The sequence below is a fragment of the Phascolarctos cinereus genome, unplaced genomic scaffold, assembly GCF_003287225.1.
Source record: "Phascolarctos cinereus isolate Bilbo 61053 unplaced genomic scaffold, phaCin_HiC Scaffold_7;HRSCAF=346, whole genome shotgun sequence".
NCBI lineage: Eukaryota > Metazoa > Chordata > Mammalia > Diprotodontia > Phascolarctidae > Phascolarctos > Phascolarctos cinereus.
In genome coordinates, this window is record NW_027556180.1 from 11,818,513 (window position 1) to 11,844,385 (window position 25,873).

The following is a 25,873-nucleotide window of genomic DNA, read 5'->3' on the forward strand; positions in this document are numbered from 1 at the left end:
AACTAATAGTTTTTACATCAAGGCCAGATGGTGCAAAAGTGCTCTGGGGTTTATGTCATGAAGTGTGTCCTTCATTCCCTAGTTGGGGAAGACCATGGTAGAGCCCCTTGGAGGAAGCTAAGAGGGCAAGGCTGGCACAGGTAAGAGCTCCTCCACCCAATGGCCTGCTGCCAAGGTATGAGGAAACTCGTGTCAGTCTTGCCCACTAGGTGCTAAGCCTGATTGTTTCTGGGAGTTACATGGCATAGTGGAGACAGTGCTGGACAGTCAGGAAGACCTGTGTTCAAATTCTGCCTCAGACACTAGCTATGTGATCCTGGGCAAGCCCCTTTCAGCCTCAATTTCCTAATATGTAAAATGGGGATAATAATAGCACCCGCATCATAGGGCTGTTAGGAGGGTCGATAAGATATGAAAAGAGCCATCTAGATCTTAGATGTGATTTTTATTATTACTGTTTCCATACTGTTAAAAGACTGAAAATATTGCCATTGACTCTATCTTTGTTTCTGCCTTGTCCTAGTTATGGCTCTGTGCTGAGCATGGCAAATGCATGAAAAGAGTCATGGGGAAGAAAAGACAGTTTAAGGGGGAGGCAATGGGCCAAGATCCTGCCTCTCGACTGCTCAGTCTATGACAAGGAGGGTGATGGAAAGTGTAGTGAGAGTTCCCCTTAGTATCACACTTGAAAGTTTAAAAACGACCATCTAAAATTGCCCTCTAAGCAGATGCAAGGCAGAGGTAATTATCCTCACTTTATAGACAAACAAACTGAGTGATTTCCCTGAGTCCCATGGGACTAAAAGCCAGCTCTGCTAATGCCACGTCTGCTGGGACAAGGAGGTGGGCGTTGCCAGACACACGGCTCCTCGGCTAGTCCAAGATCAACCCTCCTCAGCAGTCACCAAGCCTGACCCACTCGGGACCCACTGAATCCTCTCACAGACAAGCAGATGCCTAGGAAAGGGGAATGGGGCCAGCCCCTGGATTTCTGGGGCAAATTTCGGTAGAACAGAGTCAGATGTGGGCTCCTTCAGCACTGTCTCTTTCAGAGACGCGCTCCTGCAGCTAACCTCTCCAGAAGCAAGGACACAGGGCCAGGTCTGAGAAGCAGCACACAAAAGCTAAATGTATGGGGCTTTGCAGGTGCAGGGGTCTCTGTGTAGAAAGGATATTGCTTCTCTAAATCAAGGCTGTAAGTGTGGATGTTGGCCGCCCAGTAGTGGGTTTCATTTTTGTGTTTTGGTGTGTGTGTGGGGGTAGGGATTACAGTGTTTTCTCTGCTGATTCTAGCCCACTCACAGGCTCAATCACTACAAATTATTCTGAATTCCAGGTTGCATCAAAGGATTAGAGTAACCACTCTTTAGTAACCAAACTGTTGGAGGACTGGTTAAACGGCTGCTTTAAAGACTGAGGCAAGTCTTCCTCTTGTAGTTGTAGGCGTAAGGACTTGGCCCACAATGTCTATGAATGAGAGTGAGAAGTGAAGTGGAGTGGCTAAGGTCACACCGTGTTCAAGCCCAGCTTATCAGACTCAGTTCCCCCAAACTCTCCTGTTGATCAGTAAAGAGGGATTGTTTGGCTACCTTTTAATTTCCAAATTCAATCAACTTTTCAATCGCAGCCCAGAAATATGAAGCTGAATGACTCTTGCTCAAATGAAGCAATCGGATGGGCACAATTGTTATTTCCAGGTGAGAGGCTACCTGCTCCAACCTGACTGTGAGTCATAAGCCCCTCTCTTGCATTCCCAACAAGTGGTCATCCCACCCTCACTTGGAGACCTCCAGGGAAGGGGAACCCACAGCCCCTTGGGCAGTCAGCCTGTCCTACTTGGGACAGCTCTCGGAGTCAGGAAGGTTTTTCTGACTTCTCTGCAATGTCCATGCTTCCTGGCTCTGCCCTCTGGAACTGAATGAAGTGAGTCCAATGCCCCTCTGGCCAAAACGGTCTTCCTAATTCTTAAAGATGGCGCTCATGTTTCCTGAGTCTTCTCTGGTGAAACGTGCCCTGTTCCTTCAAATGACTCTTTTATGGCAGGAACTCAGGGTCCTTCACTATCCTAGCTCTCCTCCTCTAGGTACTCTACAGATTAGTAATACCCTTCCACAAATGTGGTATTTAGAACCAAACCCATCCTCCACATGTGCTCAGACCAGGGACTCCCTGCCTACATCTCCATTTCCAGCCCAGTCCTTGCTGACGAGCTACCCCGTCAAATCTCCCCCGCTATTGCCTACTCCCCTACTCCCTTCCCTCCTGTCTCAAGTTCCTAGTCTATGGAGCCGGAGGTTTGAAGTTGGGTGGGTGGTGAAGAGAGGCCGCCGATTTCAAAAGTAAAAAACCAAAAAGCCAGAAAGGGCAATTTTCTCACTCATAAAATGAGAATTTGACAGGCAGCCTGTCATAGTGGAGCAAGGTCTGGCCTGAAAGTCAGAAAGACCTGCCTCTGATTCAGCCTGGCTGGGGGACCCTGGACAAGTTGCTTAGAAGCTTCCTGGGGCACTGAGAAGTTAAGCCACTAAGTCACAGAAGAATGGCCGACCTGCGTCAGAGGAGGGCATTTCCACATGGGGAGTGAATTTTTTGACAATGATGAAATCACAGCACTAGAACAACGTGAGAATGAGTTTTGAGTTTCATGAAGTTTTTGAGGTTTGCAAAGCACTTTCTATAGGTTGCTCATTGATATCTTCACCACAAGCATCGAAGGGATCTCCACTTGAGAGATGAGGAACTGAGGTACACTGAAGTCATTTAGCTACCCCAATCCCAGAGTGAGAAAGGGTCTCAGGAGGGATTTGAACCCAGGTTTTCATGACTCCAAATCCAATGCCTTCTCCAGTATGCCTCTGTGCTGTCTGATTGCAGGGCGTCATTGCTGAGATGGGAATAGAGTTAGCGGCAAAGTGCGCATGTACACACACACACACACACACACACACACACACACACACACACACACACACACCTGCTTGCACGCTTGAGTTGGTCCCTGTTGAGCCTAGTCTGCTCAAAATCCTTCACTCAAGGTTCTCAACCCTAGTGAGTCCTCCCAGTAAACCTTCCTGTGCCCTCCCTTCATTCGTGCCTTTACCACTGTGTGTGCACGTAAGCAAGAAAACAGAGAGTGATGAATTGCATAGGCTGCCGTGGCGGTTTGTCAGACAAGCCCTTGATGGGCTTCTTGTGGTGGGTGTAGCCCCGCACTGGGGGCCCTGCTCACGACCCTGGGCTCAGCATTTGCTGAAAGCACTTTGGTGCTGTTCTCAAGTGTCTCGGATTTCCTTAGGGTCCTTCTGGGGGCCTCGATGACTGATGTACCATGACTTTACTTAGTCTTCTTTGTGGGGAGGACAGAAAGGCCAGGGCAGACCAAACAGGCTCTTTAGTTAAAGAAAGACATAGGCATGGCACTGGGCTGACCCCAATTTCCCAGCCCCAGAAAACCCTCAAGACATCAGAAGCGGCAAAGGCCATTTCCCAGAAGGTTGGGGCTCTGAGTGCTACAGAAAAGGGACCTAGGGATGATTGGCCTATATGAGGAATAGGCAGTGCCAGAGCAGAGGGAGGGCCCCGAACCCCGCTACCTGCCTGCCCTTGAACTTCTTCATGTTCCCCCTTCCTTCTCTGGCCCTGCTCCTTCAGATTCTCACCCACTCCCAGCCCAATCAAGGTCAGGGTCAGCTTATTTCAGAAGAGGAGGTGGGGGAGGGGCTGGCCCCCCTATAGCTTGCTCTTGGGGCAGTGCCGCAGGGCATCCTTCAGAGCCAGGATGACGCGGTCCACGCTGGCTTTGGTGGCGTTGCACCCGAAGAGACCGATCCTCAGCACCTGTGAGGGGCGAGAACGCCAGAATACACAGTCACACCTTTGCGGCTTCGCGCAAAGGTCTGGCTTCCCGGTGGAGGCCTGGCTGACCATCCGGGCTTATTTATGGCACAGCTCTCTTTGGTGCACTCAGCATTTCAGTCAAACCGACCTGTTTGCTGATACCTAAACTGGGCATCAAGGCTCCGGCTTAAAGTAGGAATAGAGTTCTGCACTGGGAGTCAGAAAGACCTGATGTCAAATCCCTAGCTGAAAAACCTTGGGAAAGTCATTTATCTGTTCTGAGCCTCAGTTTCCTCATCTGTAAAATAAGGACTAGATGGTTCTGGCTTTGATCAGGCAGTCCCCCATGCCTGGCATATATTGCCTATTCACTTCTGCCTCTTGGAACCCCTAACTTCCTTCCGGGCCCACTTCATGGCACCCTTCCTGAGGCAGCCCATAGAGTCCCTAGAACTCCAACTGTTTGAAACTTCTTTCCTTACATCAAGCCTCAATTTCCTGCTGCGCCTTTTTGTCTGTTCTATTGTATCGTTGATTTACTGGGCTTGAGGTCCACTAAGATGCTCAACCCTTTTTCAGACACATGGCTGCTTAGCCATACCCAACCCCCCTCCTTGCTGCCTTTTCAAACCCCAGCTGCACTGAGTCTGTGGAGACTCATATCCTAGATCAACTTGTATATTTGACTCTTTGTGGTCCCCCCAAGGAAATGACCAGGTCCAGGAAGGCAGCTGTCATGACCTGCTCCTCTGATATTTCACCCCATGGAAGGCACAGAATAAGAGAATAAATCCCTGGCACTTAACCTCTCTGGGTATCAGTTTCCTCATCTGTAAAGTGGGGATAATAATAGCACCTGCCATACAAATGAGATAACATATGTTTAGGGCTTCAGAGGTGCTAGATAAATGCCCACTATTATTATTGTTATTTTTGTGACTTGATATGTCCCAGAGCAGAACAGAATGTGGAAAGTAGTAGTTTCTGCCCACAGGCAGAATGTAGATGACTTCCTGCTGGTGGTGCTGAAGGGCATTCTTGGTCAGGTAGGAGTTGGTTCAGACTACCTTAGAGGTCCCATCTGACTCTGAGATTCTGTGACTCTGTAGGTGAACACATCTTACCGTGCAAGTGCCACACACACGCACGCACACACAGAAGTCACAGACACCATAGATCATGGGATTATGGGTTAGAGCTAGAAGAACTCTGGAGTTCAAGCTTCTCACTTTATAGATGAGGAAACCGAGGCCCAGAGAACAGAGGTGGTTTGCCCAGGCAGTAAGTGGTAGGGCCAGGTTTGGCCCCCAGTTGCTCTGACCCCAGATCCAAAGTTCTCCACTGTACTGTGGCTGAGGGATTGGAGGCTTTGGAGCATGCGCACACATGGAGCCCACTGAGCTCCGTGGCCAGCTCTCTGGGGCCTGTCTGCCCTGCCTTCCCAGATTTACCAGGCCAACAGAAGGTCCCAGGCCCCCAGCGATCTCAATGTCATGTTTCTTCCAGAGGTAGGAGGTGATGTCCTTCCAGCTGTATCCCTGAGGCACAACCACTGTGGTGACCGTGGGTAACCTCGCCTTCTGGAAAACAAAACCACACACAGGTGCTCACGGGGCCCAGCTTGACACCTCTAGGAGATCAGAAGGGGGTCATTTAGGCCTGGATTTTCCAGGTGATCCTCCTCTGGGCCTGCTGGGGCCAGAACGGTGGGTGACCAGCGGCCCTGAGTCCTGTGTCCAACAGCAGCAAAGGAGTTGACTTTCAAAGATAAATTCTGTTGGTGGGAAAACAGCCTGACCCTCAAGACAGTAGAGGGAGAGTCTCCAGGACATTGTCAGGCCTCTGCAGGAGAGGTTGTTACCTGGAAAGGAGCAGGGGAGAACTAGGCTTCAGGGGAGCTCCCCTAGGAGGCTTCTGTCAGGGAACCGTCAGCTTGTTTTAATTAGATACCCTTGCTAACGAGGTGCTAAGTTCAGTTGCTGAATGAGTGCTGTAGTTCTAAATTTGCTGTATTTTTAATTTCTATTCTTCTGCATTTCTAAATTTCAGTGCCCTGAGGCACAGCTCTGGTGGCCAGCCCTAGTTACTGTTCTAGCTGAAAGTACTTTTCACAGATTCTCAGCTTGACTCTGCCCATGGATAAATGACTTGGCATTGACTGTATGATGCTCACAGGCTAGGAAAGGGGGCTGGACCTATCATTTCACCAGTCCAGGGAACTCCGCACGAGGAGAGTCTTTCCACTAATAAGTCAGTACTTTCTTAGAGTAGTGATAGAGAGCTCTGAGAGGTTTGCCCGCCCAGGGCCACACACCTGCTGGATGGACATGAGGCCCTCTGTAACATTGCTGAGGCCTCACTGGATTAAAATGTAATTGGGAAGTATTTAATTAAATATATTTAAAAATACAATAAAACATAGGCAAGGCTGTATTTGCAAACTGCGTTAATATGCAGCCTGCCTCCAGGGACCCTTAGGAGCAGATCAGTGACCTCCAATCTCTCCCTGAGTTTGACAGCCCTGCAATGGACAGGACCCAGACCCTTCTGGCTTCTTCGTCTACTCGGCCATAGCTGCTGCTACTATTGCCAATAACAAGAATTTATATGGTGCTTTTAGGGTTTGCAAATCGACATTTCTTTATACGCTTGCTTTCTTTTCTTTGTAAAGACTGGGTGTCCTCATCTCCCAGAGACTGGCTGCTCAGGCCTGATCCCTGCCCCCACTGATTGGCATGGGACCTTCCCCCTGCTCCATTTCAGACCGGGACAGGTTTGTCCCTTCTGGAAGCTGCCCCCATTCCCTCCATCTGCCCCCTCTCAGGTCCATTCCCTCCATCCCCACACGAAGGCCAGATAGTGCAGCCATGTGGTCAGCCTAGCTCACTGCAGCCCAGAATCCCCAAGATTAAATGACCCACCAGCCTCTGCTTCCGGAGAGCCAGGGAGCACAGGCAGGTGCCTGCCACCAGGCCTGGCTCTCTGTCCCCTTGCAAAGATAGGCAGCTCAGTGCCAGGGATGATGTGAGCATGTCATTATAATAGAGATGACCACGTCTGGAATTTCACAGGGTTTTTACAGTTTGTAAGCCCTAGAAGGGTGCAGGATTTTGGACAACTGAGGCAGATCAATCCCCTAAGTGCCTGTGAGGCAAGTAAATGACCCAGACTCCCATACCTGGTGTCTGAGGCAGCATTCAAACCCAGGGCTCCCTGCCTCCAAGCCTGGCACTCCATCCATCCACGGACAGGAAGTCGAGGCACCAGGATCGAAGCCCATCTCCTTGGGCTCCACTAACCCCCCTTTTTCCAAAGGCCTGTGTCCGGGCCTGACCCACCCTTCCCTGAGGCTGGAAGCCCCTCCAGGGCAACACCCAGGTTTCTTTCACTTGTTATGTTCTTTCCCACAGCCCTGAGCTCGGGCCCCAATTTTATGTATTTCAGTAGCATATGAACCCAGAGCTGCAGCGGGTGAGAACTCTCCCTCCCTGCAGGGGCTCGCCCGCCAGATCCCCAGCCCTCCGGCCTCACCGGCTCCTTCACAAAGAGCTGGAGGCCCAGCTTCTGAAGCTCTTTGTACAGGTATTCCGTGGCCTCTCGATGCTTCTTCCAGCTCTGCTCCAGGCCCTGAACAAAGAAAAGGAGACCTTGAATGTCTACGGCTGCGGAGAAGGAACACTGCAATGGAGGAGGAAAAGAAAACCCCACAGAAATGTGATGAGGAAAGATGAGGGCTCCCAGGTGCACTAGCTGGAGATCCCAGAGTCACAGTGGACCCCAGGATCCTTCCTGGTCTAACAGGTAGAAAGGAGATGGAGAAAAAGGGGAGAGAAATGGAGGAAAAGAGAGTGAGAGGAAGAGAAGACAATGAGAATAGAATTTAAAGCCAGAGAGGACGTGGAAGGCCCCCTAGGCCAATGCCTCATTTTACAGATGAGTAAACTGAGGCCCTGAAAAATGAAGGGAAAGAGCAGCAAGTGAAAGAAGCAGATTGGCGCCTGGGCCCTGTGGCTCTGAGTTCCGCACTTCTGCTGTCTCCCCCCAGACAAGAGAAGGTGGAGGTGGCTGGTGGCGTCCCTCCAACCTCCCTTCCCTTCTCAGCAAGGCAGCCCTCTGGAGTAGCCCCTGGGAGCAGTGATTTGTCCACCTTTCTAGGGATCCTTCCCTGTCGCCTCACCAGCAGCCTGGGTGAGCCACTCTACGAGGGCCCTGGCTCTGCGGACCCCGGAGTGTGACCCTGTCCTCCACCAGGCAATGAGAAACCCAGCGATGCCAGCCTAGGGTCCTCCACAGCCATCCCAAGCCACTGCCCCCTCTTCCCAGAACTTCCTCTCTTCACACGTTCCCTTCCCATCCAGGCTGCCTGAGCCACACATCACTCATGATTTATTTCTATGTGACTCTTAGCGACTTTTGAAAAATGTCCACCAATCAACAGGGTTAGAGACATGGGGCCACAGACCAGGAATAAGCTTGTGATCTTTGGGGGGTAAATCCCTAAGCGAGAAGATTGTGTTCAGTTTGGCTCCGTGCCTGGAGAAGAACGTTTGAGGGGAAACCCCATATTACGAAAATACCAGAATAGAAAACCTGTGGATGCTGGCCACGCCCAGTCTTTAAGCAAAAGAAAGATGTTTGTGGAAGATTTTGTGAGGTCAAAGTCTGAATGAGAATAAACAGGTCAGCCTTGAGCAGAGACATTTCTGTCCATCCTCAGGAAGAGTTTCCTGCGGTCAGCCCTTGGTTGGCATGAGAATGGGGAACTCCACGGGGGTTGGGAGCATACCCTTCACAGGAAGAGCTTAAAGGGGGACGGGCCGTGGGAAATACAACTTCTCAGACTTTCTAGATACTGCAGATGTCTCTCCATCATCTTTCTTTCTCTGAACATCCTTCGGGAAAGCCTCGGTCATCAAACCAGTCATGGCTGTGCTCTGCTGTGTTAAGCCATAGGAACCCTTTGAGGTTCCCTCTAAAGGCAGAGGGTGATGGCAGTAACAGCAATAGCTAATGATTAGAGAGCAAATTAAGATTTGCAAAATGTTTTCCATCTGTTATCTCATTTGACCCTCACAACATCTTAATGTTACCAATATCCTTGTTTTACAGATGAGGAAACTGAGGCAAAGAGAAACTAAGTTACTTGCTCAGGGTCATGTATCCAGGAAGTACCTGAGGCAGGATTTGAACTCGAGTCTGGTTGCCTTCTAGACCTGTGCTTTGTCCTCTAAGCTAGAACGGGCAGCATGTCCCCCCAAGCCTCCTCCTAGCCTTCCTAGTTCATCATATTGGCCCAAATCTATGATTTTATCAGTTTAGGAAACTCCTGAGATTATCAAATGTTATAGTCTAACTTAATTATTTTTTCAATTAATGAGCATTTATTTTCTTTCTCTCTTAACTCATCCCCATGGGAGGAAGAGAGAGAACCTTTGTAAGAAATATTTAGAGTCAAGCAAAACAAATTCCCCCATTGACCATGTCTGAAAATGTGTATCTTATTCTGTATACAACTGTTAAAATTGTGGAGAGCTTCCTAGGCACCTGGGAGGTTAATGACTTTCCCAGGACACACAGGACATTGAGGAGGAGCCTGAGCCCAAGTGTTCCTGCCACAAAGGGCAGTTGCCTGCCCACTGTACCACACTGCCTCTCCTGGTTACACATCAAGGGTCCATTTGCTTTGAAACAGAACATAATCCAAATTCCCCAGCAAAGCTCCAGATGAACATATCTGCAGGAAGAGGGTAAAGTTTCTACTGAGGCTTTCCTCCTCCTCTCTCTCGACCTTCCCCTCCTCAGTTGGGCTATCAAGAAAGTGCTCACCTCTTCAGCTAACAGGGCCAAGCTCTCTCGAAGGCCAAAGAAGCTGACGACTGGGATGGTGTGATGATACCTGAAAGACAGCAGGTGACATGGGCTTTGGGGGCTGTGTAGGTGATGGCAGCAGGACTGGCCCAGCCTCAGAGCGGGGAAGAGCCACAGAACCTCATCTGGTTCAGCCAGTGCCTGATTAAGCTTCTCTACAATACAGTCCATGAATGGTCATCCAGTCTTTGCCTGAAGCCCCCCTGATGAGGGGAAACCCTCCCACCACCTGCTGAGGAGGCCAGCTCTGATTGTTAGGAGGCATTGGCTGATGCCAACTCTACGTCTGCTCCTTCCCTGGGACTTGAGGAGGTTGGACCAGATGCCTCAGAGGCCCCTCTCGTGCCCAGCTCCAGGCTTCCATGACACTGCTTCATGTTCTGCAGCCTGGGACCAAGCCAGAGAGGCAGAATCTCTCTTCCACCTGACAGCTTTTCATGCCCTCAAAGACAAATAGCATGCCCTGCCAAGTCTTCCCTTCTCCATGCCAAAATAGCTATTTTTTGGTCATAAAAATGTTACTTGGTTTACTGGAATTTTTAATGAATTAAATGTTTTAAAATTTTTATTGGTTCTGATTTCTAATATGCTAAATATAAATAGATATAACTTCCTTGAATAAAAGCTCTTCAGGGTTCTCAATAATTTTTAAGAGTAAGAAGAGATCCTGAGGCCTAAAAATTTGAGAACCACTGTATTAAAGAACACTATGTGGGCCACAATTGCCCCTCAGATGTGGCATGTGTATGCCCTAAATGTGGCCAAAAGCAACAGGATTTTTCAGCATCTCTCTCTCTCTGTTCTGTCTCTGTTCCTGTCTCTATCTCTCTGTCTCTGTCTCTCTTCTTTCAATGAGATTTCATTTTCGGGGTATACCCTAAATTTGGGGACAGTCTAATTCAGGTCATTATTTGGAAAGGCATGAGGTTAGGTCAGGCTCCTCTCTGGAAGCTTGTGAAAAGTGAAAGCCAATTACTATATGTGTGACCTTGTCTGCTCAACTGTAAACTGTGGGTCTATAAGGTCTTTCCCAGTTTAAATGTGACGAGTCTACTTTACTATCAGGGAGCATGGGAAGGGCTGGATTTCTAAGTGCAAATTCTTGCTCTAGATACATAGGGATCGGAGTACTTACACTCTAGGATTGTCGTCACAACCCCAACAGTTGGCCAGCAACTTCATGTCCAAATTGAAAGATAAAGGCTTTGTCTTTCGATTAAAAATCTTACTTCTAGGAAAAAGAAAAGAGAAAAGAAAACTCAACATTCATCTTTTGCCCAGCACTACAGGAAGGTTCTAAGCAGCCAGTTCCCAAATGTGGGCCTGTTGGTTATCCTTCCCTTTTAAAAAGAAAATTACTTGGCCAATCCTGCTTTACAAGCAACAATAGACCATAAGGACTCGGTATATAGGATTGGAATTTGGTGCTGCCACCAGGTAAAACTTAGAACCAGGAAGAGCTGAGACATGGGATGCCTAACCTTAATTCTGCTGCCTGGGGGTCACCAGGGATAAATGAAAAGCTAATCACAAGAATTATGATGATTTTGTTTGTTTACACAATTTCTATTGGGAGAATTAGCTGGGGTGTGTGTGTGTGTGTGTGTGTGTGTGTGTGTGTGTGTGTGTGTGTGAAATGGAGATGTTGGTAGAAAAGGAAGTTGTTTTCATGCACCTTCCAGGAAGAGTGAATCCAGAGGGCGTCTCTATCTCTGTGGCAGGAGGCACCCTAGACTAGGTGTCCTGGGCTCTGGAAACCTCAAACTCTCCTTTGTCCTTCCTACTACAAGGCTCACCATCAGAAGGAAGTTCTACTATTTGTTCAGGTATTGTATAAATTATTCAGGAAAAGGACACTGTAGTTGCTAAAGAAAGTGAGCTTCCTACTTTGTGGGACCTTCTCAGGTCCCTAGAAAGACACTCAGACTGAGAGAAGCAGGCTAGCCACATCTAGGAATCAATGGATTAATTAATCAATCAATCAGCTAGCATTTAAAAAGCACTTTCTGTGGATCAGGCACTGTCTTAGATACTGAAGACATAGATAGAACAGTGAGGCAGCTCTTGACCTCAAGGAGCTTATAATCTATTGGGTGGATCTACTGTATTCACAGATTAGTGAGCACAAGGATAGATACAACATGAATGCACTCTGATGGAGGGAGGCAGGGCACACTGACAACTAGGAGAATCAGGAAAGTTCACTGGGTTGAAGCCTTGAAGGGAGATGGGGAATCCATGATACACAAGCAAGAAGTGAGAACATTCCAACTATGGCAGACAGCCTGTGCTTTAGATGGAATGTTACATACAGGGACCAAGTCGTGAACCAGGGAGGCTGGAGTGGAGAGTGCAGGAGGAGGGGAGTATGGTGTCATCTGCCTGGAAACAGAGGCTGCAGCCAGAGCCTTTAAATGGCAACAAATGACCCTATCATTTCTCCGAGGAAAATAGCCCAAGATGTTCTCTCTGTCTCCATTTGGCACTGCCTGCCTGTTTCTCAAAAATACTCTGAAGGAGTGTGCATATGTACACCACGCATGTACACAGAGGGAAGGAATATCTGGGTCTGGGTGTGGTGCCTGAGCTGGGAAATTGAGGCTAGTAGGAGAGACTGGTGTTGGTAACAAGAGTGTGGTAGATACTAAATGGATAACAGTATGTGTGTATGTGCATGTATCATCTATATGTATACACACACGCATAAAGAAAGGGGGGGAGGGTGAAATAGAGAGACATAGATGCAGAAAGACAGACAGACAGAGATGTAGCGAGAGAGACACAGAGACAGAGTGATAAATACAGAGAATGCAGAACTTGGTCCAGGAAATCCAGACTGGCCAAGAGTGCCTCCTCTGTGTTAGGTATTTGGGTGCCAGAATTCTTTTTTTCCTCCAGGAGCCCCATGGCTTCTCCACCAATACCCCTCTATTGCTTCCAGATCTTATTCCTGCACCTCCCATCTTGGCCATGAATTTTTCCTGCTCTCCTTCTTCCTCCAGCTATTGTTATCCCTCAGGCTACATGGTTTCCTCTTCACTTAGGGTCCCATAATTTCCTGGGGGTCCCCCCCAAAATGTGCAGGCTTCCTCTCTGTGAATCCCTGTCAAAGCCTCTTGTTCTTCTGTTCTCTCTATCTCTCAGCTTCAATCTTCTTGGTTCTATTCAGAAAGCCAAGATCAGAGAACCAGCTCAGAGATCCACCAACCAGGACCCAATCCTTCATACTCAGGATAGTGTTGCTGGTGAGAACCCAGAGGGATCATCACAGTCCCAGACATACTGTGTTCCAGGAGGGGGATGCTTATGCTTTGAATAAGAAGACCTCAACAAAATCTCCAACCTTTAACCTTGTCAACCTTGACCAGTTGACTTTGGGTTGCCCTGTCTAAACAAGCATTTCCATTTAGTATGAAGACGTGGAGCAAGAGTCCAGGATGGAGAAACTGGGTGGTATGTTTTCATAAGGTGACTTGAATACCCATGAGTTCCCAGAATGTCCCACACACCCATTAAGCCACAAATTAATGAGTTTTGGGATTTTTTGCCATTTCTGAGTAGCCCTTTGAAGGGATATAGCATGGAAGTGACTAAAAATTTAACAGCCCTCTCCTGCTGAGTCTAATTAAATGTTCAAAGGTTCATAATAGGTCATTTTCACATTGATCCAGCTCTTGGATGCCCAAGCAATTTTATAATCCACCCACATGAATGGTCCCGTTCATGAGGATGTGAGTAAAAGTGCTGTGTTACCAAAACAAATATTTTCTTTTCTTTAGACATTTATGGCCTTTCATAGATTTTTAAAACTCTGTAAGCATAACTACACAATATTCATAGGACACCCCAATTTGAATGCTGATTTGGGCTACCAACCAGAGACTGACACACTCTGAGGCCAGCAGCTGGGATAAGCAAGAGACTGTTCTAACGTGAAGACATTTAACTGTGCGACAAGATAACAGGGGTTGAATTTTTAAAATTTCAGCAGTTTTCAGAAGAAGAAATGTAAATGTTCATTGTTTAAAGAAAAAAAATGCTCCAAGACATAACGTAAATTAATATAATTCTGAAGCAAGGCTCATACCCAGAAAGTCAGTGATGGTAATAAAACAAAAACCAAAACCAAAACCCAAGAAGTTGATGTTAGAAGTGCTATGGCTATAAGGATGGAGCTAAGAACTGGTCTTTCCATTCTTGACAAGAATTTGGAAGTAAGTGAAAAAAGCCATCAATCTATTCATATTCAGTGAACTTATTATTGGGAATATCCCTCCAAAGAAGTCATTGACAAAATTAATGGTTGCACTGATAACAAAATATGCATAGCATTACTCATGGTTACAAAAATACTATTAACAAAATGGGTGTTCGTCTATTCAAGCATGGCTAGAGAAATTGTGACACATGAAAATAGTATGTGCAACTTGGAGGAAATTGTAGCATATGAAATTAGTATATAACAAGGTAAGTGTTAAGTAAAGGTACTGACTTGACATGAATGTAATCTAAAAGCATTGGGACTCCAAGATGATGACTGTGAAGAATTTGAGGAGATGGGGGAAGACTTGCAGGAAGTCATGTGAAGACTGAGGAGGTCAGAACATACCTAGTGGCTGCAATAATGTAAAGTAGGACAACTGAACTCAGGCTAATTGCAATAAGCAATCGTGGCTTCCCAGAACAGAGCATGGCACACACTCTTCTTGGGAGAGAGGTGGAGGCTATTGCGTGTGCGGCCAGACAGGTTTGCTTTGTCAGTCTTCTTTGCTTTAGTGTTAACCCTTGGTTTTTAGGGGGAATTCACAGGGGTGGAAAGCATGTCAGAAAATCAATGAAATGGGGAGGAAGATGGGAAAGAAAAAGAGATGATAGAACAGGAAGCTTACCTGGCTTTTTCACTGAAAGAAATCAGGGAAGTGCCAGGAGGGGCATTTAAGGCTTTCTGAGAGCCAGAGTACAAGATGTCAATGCCTGCAGTAACAGAGAAGAAAAGATTGAGTTACATCTGTCCCTTGCCCTAGAAGAATGGGACTTGGTGCTCCAGATCTCTTTCCCTGAGGAGTCAGACCTGGGGAGATCCTTCCCAATATTCTTTTTTAATGCCTTCAAACAGAATTCTGGGGGAGGGCAAAGCAAAGTGTTGGTGATTATTTTCTGGTCTGTGCAGCTTCAGTCTTCTTCCTTAATGACACCTAGTGGCCAGGACTGGCTCATTTAGTGTCCATTTTTTCTACAACAATCCTTACACTCATATCTGGTTCTCCAATGACCCCCCCCCCCACCTTAGGAACTCACCCAGATATGCTCCTGTTGGGCAATGTCCATGCTCCAGACTTTCCTAAGGCCCTCTCTCCTCTATTAGAAGTGACCTGTCCCAGGTCCTAGTTCCCCAGAGACTTGCTTTCCAAGAATTTAGTAATCTAGTCTGGGCATCTTATTTTTGCTAAGAGGACAGTGGTGTTAATGTAACCCTTCCCTTCCCTAGGTAAGAAATTTGTGTTTAAAAGGAGCCAAAACCAAAGTAGTGTGGCCCATGAGGGAATTTCAGTCTTCAAATACAGCGGATTAGGAGTCTTTCTGTATGGTGCAACATAATCATGCAGGAATCTCTACACCCCAGCCCATCTGGCAGCTTTTGGAAGCCCAAATGAAAGCTCATCACTAGAGGAATTAAAAAAGACCCCTAGTAGCTCTTACCTTGCTTGTCCATGTAAATTGGAGCTCCCCCTAAAGAGGCTACAGAGTCCACCAGGAGCAAACAATCATGCCTGACAAAGGAAGAAAGCAAAGTCCATGGAAGTAGGTATGACTTGCTAACCTTTCTAGCACAAAGTACTGTGTACTCCTTATCTGATTTGATCTTCTTATAGCGCAGTGGGGCAGTTACAGGCACTGGTTGATATTCCTAATGTATAGAGCAAGAAACCAAGGCATGAAGTGCTTTGTCCATAGGCAGCTAGGTGGAACAGTGGGTAGAGCTCTGGGTCTGGAGTCAGGAAGACTTGAGTTCAAATCTGACCTCAGACACATACTAGCTGTGTGACCCTGAGCAAGTCATTTAACTTCTATCTGCCTCAGTTTCTTCAACTATACAATGGGGATAATGACAGCACCTATCTCATATGGTTGTTGTGAGGATTAAATAAGACAATATTTTTTTAAAAAGCACTTGGCACATACTATACATACATGCACCTAGGTATGTGTGTGTACATATATATGTATATATATACACATATGTATGTATATGTGAGTACATGCATGCACACACAGCCCCAAAAGTCAGCTCAGTTTTAAGCTTTAATAGTTTTTAAATTCTTGGAAAATGGGTAACCTGGTTATAGATTTATCCTTTTTCAACCAGGACGTCTAATTTACTGAGAAATCTCTTCCCTGGCCAGGTTAGATTACAAAGTTTATTGTGCTCCAAGGAAGTAAGCCACGTATCACTGGGTGCCCACGTGGTGAACCACAAAGTGTCCCTCAAATAACTTTCTGGAAAGTATTCTGAAATTCTAGGGAAAGGTTCACAAAATTTACCGAGGCAATGTTCCTGGGAAGGCTAAGGGGTGGATTGTGAGAGGTAAGTGGATTGCAAGTTAAGGTAAAGAATCTGGGAGACTGGTAGCCACTCGTCTCATCTTACCTAGGGGGTCTGTGGGACTGACCTGTGGCAAAGATCACCATAGCCATCCAGGGGCTGCAGTATTCCAGTGGATGATTCTCCGTGGGTGAGAAAAAACAGCACAGGTTTATGTTGAGTGAGGCCCTAGAGAGAAAGAGAGAGAGGTTTCCTCACCTGTGTGGGGGGTTAGGCCAGGGAGGCGATAGCCTCTGAGGTGCTGCCAGCTGTCCATCCGTGGCCCTCTTTCACCTTCTCCATCCGAAATCGCTCTTTCGCCTCACATCTTCTCAGAGTACTTTGCCAGTTTTGCTCTTTTGAGCTGGTCGTACTCCGCCTGCCTTGTGTGATGCACGTTGGTGTTCTTGCTGTCTCCCTGGTAGAATGTAAGCGCCAAGGGGGCAGGACCTGAGTCATTCTGTTGCTTGTGTCGTTAGCACCTCACACAGCACCTTAGAGCAGGTACTCAATACATGCTTGTTGAATTGAATCAAATTTACACCATGGAACTGATAATGGCTTCACTACCAGCAGGCAGGATATGTCTTGAAGTCCTTCCAAGCAGCTGATCTACTGGTTGGAGAATCCAGAACTACTGTGTGGAGAACCCAGATACTGGTTGGGGAGCCCAGAACAGCTATTTACTTTATAGACTCTCTGCCTCATGCTAGCTCTTCCTCTTTTTCTTCATCATCATCACCACTGCCACCATTATCACTATCATCTTCTTCACAATAATAATCACTGACATTTATTTAGAGCTATCAGATTTCTGAAGTGATTTACACACACTAGCTCATTTGAGCCTCCTAACAACTATGTGAAGTCAATACTACAGCCATTATACTAACACTCCTATTACACAGGATTAGATTTGCTCTGCTTGGCCCCAGAGGGCAGAACCAGGGGGGAAGTTGCAATGAGGCCACTTAATGTACATTAACCTTAATGTGAGGGGAAGAAATTTGAAGAATTTTATGTGTCCCATATCGGAACAGGCGGCCCTGGGAAGTGACCAATTCTCCCTGTCAGTCTCCAAGCAAAAACTGGGCAGCCACTAGCTAGGTATGTTGTAATAGAGATTTCCACTCACGGATAGGTTAGCTGAGATGACTGGGTCGATCAACAAACAAGCCATTATTACCTATTCTGTGCCAGACACTGCGCTACACAGTGACTGTATGAAGCAAAAGCAAAAACAATCCTTCTAACTCTTAAATTCTGTGGTATGATTAGGAAGGAAAGTGAAGCTCAGACAAGTGACTTGCCTGGGTCACGTGGCCAGTAAGTATCAGAGATGGGATTGGAATCTGTGTCTTCCTAACTCCAGGTCCAGTTTCAGGTCACTACAAGCCCATTTTCTTTAAGGATAATGATGATGAAGATCATCGTCATTTTAGCCTTTCCTAAGATTGTGAATTGAATTGTTCTGCCTCATCTAACATGACAGCTGCATAAAGCAATGGACCATGTATTTTACATCAGGTCCAGGGAAGTGAAAGGAACATTTTAAAAATATTTTAAATAATATTTTATTTTTTTCCCAATTACACGTAAAGACAATTTTTGAAGGGAATATTTTTAAGGTAGGTGCTCCCTAAGACTTTGGCCATGACCTTCCTTAGTCCTCTCGTTATACTCCATGAAGCAATAATCTCATTAATTCCCATGACTTCAGCCACCACCTCTTGACAAATGACTCCCTCATGGACATCTTAAATCCTGATACCTCTTCTGGCCTTTAGATCCTGATCTTCAGTGGCCTATGGGATGTTCCTTTCTGGCCATCATGTGGCACCTCAAATTCAACTTTCCCCAAAATGAGTTTGTCGTCTTTCCCCCTAAACCCGCCTTCTTTCTGTGGTCAGTATTTCTGTCAGCGACTCCACCATTCACCTGGTATCCCATGTTCAGAACCTTGGTGTCTTCACTGATTCTTTCTTCTTCTTCACCCCTTCCGTTTGGGCAGCTTCCTACCAATCCTACCTCCCCCAAATCTCTCACATTCCTTCCTTCCTTTAAAAGAATGAATGGAAAGTCACCAAGCACTGGGAACACAAATACAAAACCAAAGCAACCTTGCCCTCATGGATCTCCCATCCTAGTGGGAGAGACACCCTATGCAAAGAAGCAGTGCTCAGAGGAAGGTAGTTTAGTTTGGAATGTTCCTGGGAAGGTGAATGGAACCAAGGTAAAGTAGATTGACATGCCCTTTCCAGTAGCAATGGAAGTATTGATTTAATTATGGTCTAGAACATGAATGCAGAAGGGAACAGGACAGGGCTTATATATGAGGTGGCCAGGAAGTTGACAAGAAGATGGCATTGCCCTTTTACAGGTCTTCATTACCACCTTCCTAAAATACTATAGCAGCCTACAGAATCCCATACCTTTTGAGGTGGGTGGGGCATCTCATAGGTCTTTCAACTTCCACTACCCAGACTTCAATCCATCTTTGTACTCCTGACAAACTGACGGGACTACTCACAATTCTCCAGTGCCTTCCTGTCACCCACAGTTCCAACTCCTTTGCCTGATATTCCAGGCTTTTCACAACCTGGTGATCCCTCTGCCTCCATTCTAGGCTTTCCTTATTTTCCTTTCCTTTGTGAATTCTGCGCTCCAGTCCAACTGGACACGTCCATCCCTTGAACATACTCTGTGCTTAACACTCTCTTGGTGTTTGCTCATGCTATGCCCTGTCTGAAACATCCTCCTCTTTCTTTCTTCAGCAATTCCTGTCGAGTTCCCACCCTTCTTTTGAAACCCATTTCGAATGTTACCTTTGTCATGAATCCCACCATGATTCCGACCCGCACCAAGGGTGAACCACTCCTCACTCTGCCTCCTCCCTGTGTTGGTACCTCTTTGATGCACTTTTCATTAATCATTTAGTATTACAGCTATCTCTTTATCTGACATATTCTGATACTAGACTGTCAAGTTTCAAGAGGGCAGGGACAATATTGATGATGAGAATGATTATAGTGAACATTGATGTAGAACATCATGGTTTTCAGGGTATTTTACATGTTATCTCATTTGACCTTCACAAGAACTTTATGAGGGAAATGCTATGGTTATCCCATTTTATAGATAAAGAAAGTGAGGCTTAGAAAGGTAAATGTTTGCTCACGGTAACACAGATAGAAACTGTCTGAAGAAATATTCGATCGTAGGCCTTGGCTACCTGTAAGTCCAATACTGGTTATGTCCAAAACTGTGTCATCTCACTGCTTAACATCTCAGTATTCTATCTGCCCCTAGTGCCCAGCACAGAGATTCATATACAAGTACTTCACCAGTGTTTGCTGAATTGAGCTAAACTGAATCGGCTTGGATTGTCTGGGTCCTGCTGCTCATTAGCATCGTGGCCACAGCTGGACACCAAGCTCTAATCCAGAGTTCTTCTTGTTACACCCCCTTTACTGTATAATATTTCTGAAGTCAGTTATAGGGTGGAAGGTTGAGTATAGGATGGCCGAATGCAAGCCCAATACTTACCTTCTCCACATCTTGCAGAGTGAAATACTCTCCAGGGACCTTTACCATTTGGTGCACTTTGGCTCCTGATGGAATGAAGAAATATAGGAGGCAGGGGATCAGAGGGAACACTAGGAAAAGGCATCAGCCACAGTTCAATGACTTAGTCCCATATTTGACAGCATGGTGGAGGGTGGAGGGCCAACCCCTCGGCATCCAGATGCCCAGTCTACAACGCTGGCTACTCTTTTGGTTTCACAGCATCTACTTCTGCAGGGGGCAGCAGAATAACAGGAGAGGGCAAGGGGTGCTGAGCGTTGCACTGCGTCCAGACCACCTGTGAACATTTGTTTGGTGGGTGGCGTTCCAAATGTGAGCTCTTTGTCCAATAACAAACAAATGATAAGCATTGTGGCCTCATTTCAGTGGTACATAAGGAATGGCATCGTTGGGCAGCTAGGTGATGCAGTGGATAGAGTGCCAGGCCTGGAGTCAGGAAGACCTGAGTTCAAATCTGGCCTTGGACACTTACTAACTGTGTGACCTGGGGCAAGTCACTTTATCCTGTTTACCTCAGTTCCTTATCTGTAAAATGAGCTGGAGAAGGAAATGGAAAATCACTCCAGTATGTTGGCCGAGAAAACCACCCAAAAGGGATCACAGAGTCAGACATGACCGAAACAACTGAACAACAACAAGATCATTGAAATAGACCCACAAATCTGGCTTCACTCGGATCACAGTGACTCAATATCCCCCCATGCTCTTCAAGAGCAAAGTGGGAGGCAAAGGAAGATTGTAAATCTCAGAGCACCCGCACAGCACTCAGCGTCCAACACCCACAGCGTGACCTTTTGCAAGAGTAGTTAGGAAGCTGGGACACAGGCAGGAGGTTTCTCCCCTTTCCTTTTTGTCATCTTTTAGTAATGAACACGTCCGATTGATTTGGCTCTACGTAGCTACTGGTGGTTTGAGTCACATGTGTGTCTCAGTGCCTGGCTTCTATCTGTGCATTCTTTTGATGCTTTAGCATGGACTAATGGAAAAAGCATGGAGCCAGGAGTCTTGAGAGACATGGGTGCAATTCCCAGCTTTCACAATTAGCAGCTGTGTGACCTTGGGCAAGCCAGTTTGATTTCTTTGAGACTCAGTTTCCTCATCTTTAAAATGGGGATAATAGTATGTCCACTACTTACTTCACAGGATGCTTTGGAGAAAATTTCTTTGCAAACTTTATGTCATTATAAATATGAGTTATTGTATCTTCCTTGCTTGAATGCACATGTGACTGTGGTCTAGGTCTGAGAGGCCCTGCTTTCAATTTATAGGAACTATTTTAAATGAGTCCAGCGTCCTGCTGGACATTTCCTCCACATTCAATGTGGTCTCAGAGATGGTATGGCATTGTGGCTGGAGGACCAGCCTTGAAGCCAGAAATATCTGGATTCAAATCCCACCTCTGACACCCACCCCTGAGCCTCAGTTTCCTCAACTGGAAAACAAGGATGATGTCTGTAGCCACAAGAGTGAGGCTCAAGTGGTATGGTATACAAAATTTGCTAAAAAAAAAAAAACTCCAAGTCCTATTTGAATACAATCACTTATTCTTTCTCTGGGAAGTTTATCAATAGTCAAGCAAGTGCCTGGACCTTCCAGATGATTGCCCAGTTCTTTTGACAGGGTTCTGTTAGTGTTTTAAGTTCACAGGGCCCTAGATTTAATACTGGAAGGAAACTTAGAGTCCAATGTGCCCATTTTCCAGATAAGAAAGCTGAGTCTCAGTGAATGAAATGACATTTCTAATGTCACCCAGCTAATAAGTGGTTTTAAATCATGTCCACTAACTTCACATTTTGTCTGGAAAGGAGAGATGGGAAACCCTTTCCTATGAAATCCTACAGTCATGAACAATTCTGAAGCTCCCTTTGTGGCTGTCTTAGGTTATCCATTAACAAGAACTTGGAACAATGACCTATCTTTTTTGAACCGACTTCCTAGGAAATCACCCTGGAAGCTGTGGTGAAATGTCTGTAAACAGTCTGATAAATCATTAAGCCCGATGAGATCCACACTCCTCCATTTCATTTCCCCTCTTCTGAGCTGTTGTTGCTATGCCAAGATGGGAAACTCAAATGTGGTATTGCCCATGTAGAAGAACTGCCCCCAGACCCATGGGTTTGGCTCATTCAAGAAAACTCTGGAAGATGCAGAAATTCTTGGAGCTAGGAGACTGCCTTTTTGGGAACCTTCCTATCTGGAAGGTGGTTCTTGGTGAAATGTCTGATGCCAAGTTGGACTGGGTGGGACTTGTGGTAATCAAACAAAGGTATTACTATGTGTCCTGCTAATCTCCCTGAAAATATCTCTCCCTAGTTGATACACAGCTACTCAGTACAGCCATGTCTTAGACCTGTGGGAAGGTAGAAAATTTAAGTATGGTAGACAAGGGATTTGGATTAAACTGGTCAATTAAAGTGGGGGCTAGAGGGCGCAATGAATAGAGTGCTGGGCCTGGAGTCAGGAAGAGCTGAGTTCAAATTCAGCCTCAGATACCCACTAGCTGTGTAACCCTAGTCAAATCACTTAAAATAGATAACCCCAGTTCTTTGTAAGTAAGCTCTGTGACAGTAGGAATTCTTTCATTTATAGCACTCTTTTAGGATTCACAGTGGTTCTGAAGTCACAGTTTCCTCATTGGTGAAATAAGAGAGTTGGCCTATGCTCTCCAAGGTCCTTTCCAGCTCGAAATCTCTGTCCCTGTAATGCTTTTCATCCCACAGCAGCTTGCATTTCTCTTCACTTGCCCTATTCTAAAGTGACTTACCTGTCCAGTCTTGGTCTGAGTCTGGAACTCCCCAAGGTAGAGTTGGTTCACTTACCAATCCTCTCAGCCATGTCCACTATCCGCTCTCCCCAGATGCCATTCACCCCCACCAGGATAGATTCCCCTGGTTCAACCAGGTTTAACACAGAAACTTCCATAGCTGTGTGTCCGGAGCCACTGAGGGCCAGGGTGAGCTTGTTCTGTGTTTGGAAAGCATACCGGATGCCATCTTTGATGTCATCCATGATCTGAAGTGTAAAAAAAAAAAAGCCAATGAATGCCCTGTGGCTGTGGACATTACCCTAACCAGGGCAATTTTATTTGAACAGAGAATTCTCAAAGACAAATGTTTATTAAATGCCTCCTACGTGTAAGGCACCATGCTAGACAGGGCAGTGAATACAGATACAACCACTGCCCTGACCTTAAGGGAAAGACTTAAATACCCTCTCTTTGTCTCCCTCTTTCTCTCTTTTCTCTCCATACATGTCTTTCTCACTCTTTCTATTTTTGCCTCTTTCTCCCTTTTCTCATTTTCTCCTCCTTCTCCTTATCTCTCTCTCTCTCTCTCTCTCTCTCTCTCTCTCTCTCTCTCTCTCTCTCTCTCTCTCTCTCTCTCTCTCTTTCTCTCTCTCTCTCTCTCTCTCTCTCTCTGTTTCTCTTTCCTCTGTCACTCTCTTTGACTTCTCTCTCCCCTCTGGAAGAAGTACCCTACTAACAAGGAGACAAAGGTAAGACAAGGATGACAGCAGGTGAGATAAGGGTGACCGCAGCCCACAAGATCATTGGTCTAGAGCTTTGAAGAACCCCAGGCCAGTCTAATCTCCTCATGAAGAAACTGAAGTTTGGAGAGATGAAGTGATTTCCCCAAGGACACACAGATAGTAAGAGAGACTCAGCAGAAGTGTGATGCAAAATTGAGGGAGGCAAAGACAAGTATGGCATGACAGGAATCTAGAGTTAGGAGACTTGAGTTCAAATTCTGGCTTTGAGATTAATTAGATGTATGACCACGGACAAGCCACCTAATGTCTCTGAGCCTCAGTGTTCTCAGCCACAAAATGGGCACATTAATACGAGTATTGCCTTCACACCAGGATTGTTGGGAGGGAACTGGGAAAAACAACAAACTATTTCGTGGAGGCCAACAGAGCCAACATTATGCTTTGGTGGAATTTGGGTCAAAGTCCTTCCCGCCTCCATCATATTATTACTGTGATGGAAATTCTGATTCTACTAATGAATAATGGAGTCACAGTTCTCCACAATCCCCCTTTCCATCCTTATTTCACTCTACTTCCTTTCATGTATTCTGAATCCAAAAGAGACTGGAGTGTTCTTGACCTCCATTCTTATCTTTCTCCTTTGTTTACTCTGTCTGGCAGCCAAGTGGCATAATGAAGAGGCCACTGCTCTTGGAGTCAGGAAATCCTGAGTTCAAATTTTGCCTTAGACACTTAATAGCTGTGTGACCCTGAGCAAGCTTCTTAATCTCTATTAGCCTCAGTTTCCTATCTAGTTATGTTCTTCTTCCACCCTTCCCCCACCCCGGTACCTGACTAAGAATCCCTTCATCCTTATCACCACCACCACCACCACCACCACCATCACTAATGTTATCCCCACCACCATCCTCATCCTCATCATCACCATCATTACCATTACCACCACCATCATCAGTTATCAATTGTTCCTCATAAATGACCTTTCATTTCCCTTCTCTCTGCCTCTCACTATTAATCCCTCATGCCTGATCTGCACTTCTTTCTTAGGACCCCAAGTTTCCTTAGACTCCCCTCAAGTGCTACTTTCTACATGAGTCCTTTTCCTGATCCTACAACTGCTCAGCCTCCCCCTAAAATCCCCTTGAACCTGTTCTGTGGCTATGTGTATACATGTTCATGTTGTCTTTCTCGATGGAATGTTAGTCCCTTGAAGAAAGGGCTGTTTCATTTTTGGCATTATATCTTTAGCACCTAAGAGAGTGTCTGGTATAAATAGGTGAATAATAAATGCTCATTGAGTAATTGGTTTGTGTCCCCAGCACCTAGGACAGTTCCTGCCATGTAGCATGCACTTAGTCAGTGCTTTTTGATTAATTGATCAAGAGAGTTGACATTTGTGTAGTACCTTAAGGTTTGCAAAGCACTTTATGTACAGACAGCTGGACAAAATCTAAGATTCTATGATCCCAGGATTGTTAGACCTCAGTTTACTTCTCTGTAAATGAGGGTATTGGATTCACTGTTCCCTTACATTCCTTCTAGCTCGGGGCTCCTGCGGCTCCCCCAGTGTTGTTGTGAAACTTAAATAAGAGGTTAATAGCTTACATTTTTGTTTTTATTTCATTTGAACACACCTGACTAGTCACCCCCACAAACAACTCTGGGGTAGAGGCAGGCACTCCAGGTATTGTTCTCTCCATTTTAGAGATGAGAAAACTGAGGCCTACTGATGCCACTTTACTCCCACAGATAGTAAGTGCCAGAGGTAGGGATCAAACTGAGTTCTCTCCTGCCTCCAGGTCCAACACAGCCTCAGACCCCAACCTTCTGTGTCCTGAAGTTCAAGCATGTTTCTAGAGAGAGTTTTGGAGAGGGACATCCAAGCCAATTCTCCCACTGCTTACCTCATACATTTCATCCTGCATGTGCCCGATTATTTGGTGGGTCCCAGCAAGCATGACCCGAGAAGAAAGATTGGCAGGTCCAGGTCCCAACAGAAGTTTGTTTGGAATGCTCAGGGGCTTCCTCAGGGAGGCTGGGGGGGCCACAATCAATGGGTGGCTGGCCATGGCCCGGCTCTGTAGATGTGTTAGGACAGGGATGTGCGACTGGACCCAACCTGCTGCCTGGGAAGCCAAGAACACTCTGCCTGGGATGAACCTGGGCATTACCCAGCAGTGCTGACAATCACTGATTGGTTTGCTTTTTGCAACAGGCCTTTTATCAATAAAGAGGCAAGAATCAATAGGTTCTGTCCCCTTAAGCCTAGAGTAAGCTTTCTCTCTCTGTCTCCCTCTCCCTCCTAACTTTCTCCTTCCCTCTTATTTTTCTCTCCTTTTCCCCTCCCCCTCTTGAAACCCCACCTGGCCCTTTTTGTTGCAGTGACAGGACCTGCCTTTTAAAGGCTAGTGCACCCTCTTCTTTAGGGTTGGAAGGGGGTTCCCCTCCCTCCCTCAGGATCAGTAAAACAACATGGCCTCAAGCCCTCTGTTACTACCTTCCTTTCTGATC

General features: G+C 46.3%; 1 protein-coding gene across 1 annotated transcript; it reads right to left on the reverse strand.

The window, feature by feature from the left end:
* Positions 1 to 2,629: 2,629 nt before the first annotated feature.
* Positions 2,630 to 25,556, reverse strand: AGXT (alanine--glyoxylate aminotransferase). The gene is made up of 11 exons (XM_020988982.2): positions 25,267 to 25,556; positions 22,693 to 22,885; positions 19,835 to 19,899; positions 16,377 to 16,477; positions 15,406 to 15,476; positions 14,595 to 14,679; positions 10,841 to 10,936; positions 9,664 to 9,733; positions 7,369 to 7,464; positions 5,289 to 5,417; positions 2,630 to 3,837 (listed from the first exon to the last, which is right to left on the reverse strand). Exons 1-11 carry the CDS (start codon positions 25,528 to 25,530, stop codon positions 3,730 to 3,732), a joined length of 1,278 nt encoding a protein of 425 aa, XP_020844641.1. The 5' UTR covers positions 25,531 to 25,556; the 3' UTR covers positions 2,630 to 3,729.
* Positions 25,557 to 25,873: the final 317 nt, after the last annotated feature.

Excerpts from the sequence above, each read along its gene's own strand:
- AGXT (XM_020988982.2), bottom strand. The coding sequence starts at position 25,530 with ATGCCCAGGTTCATCCCAGGCAGAGTGTTCTTGGCTTCCCAGGCAGCA. Across the intron at positions 7,465-9,663 it reads TGGCCCTGTTAGCTGAAGAG|GGCCTGGAGCAGAGCTGGAA; the intron begins GTGAGCACTTTC and ends TTCTTTGTTCAG. Across the intron at positions 5,418-7,368 it reads AGCTCTTTGTGAAGGAGCCG|AAGGCGAGGTTACCCACGGT; the intron begins GTGAGGCCGGAG and ends TTTGTTTTCCAG.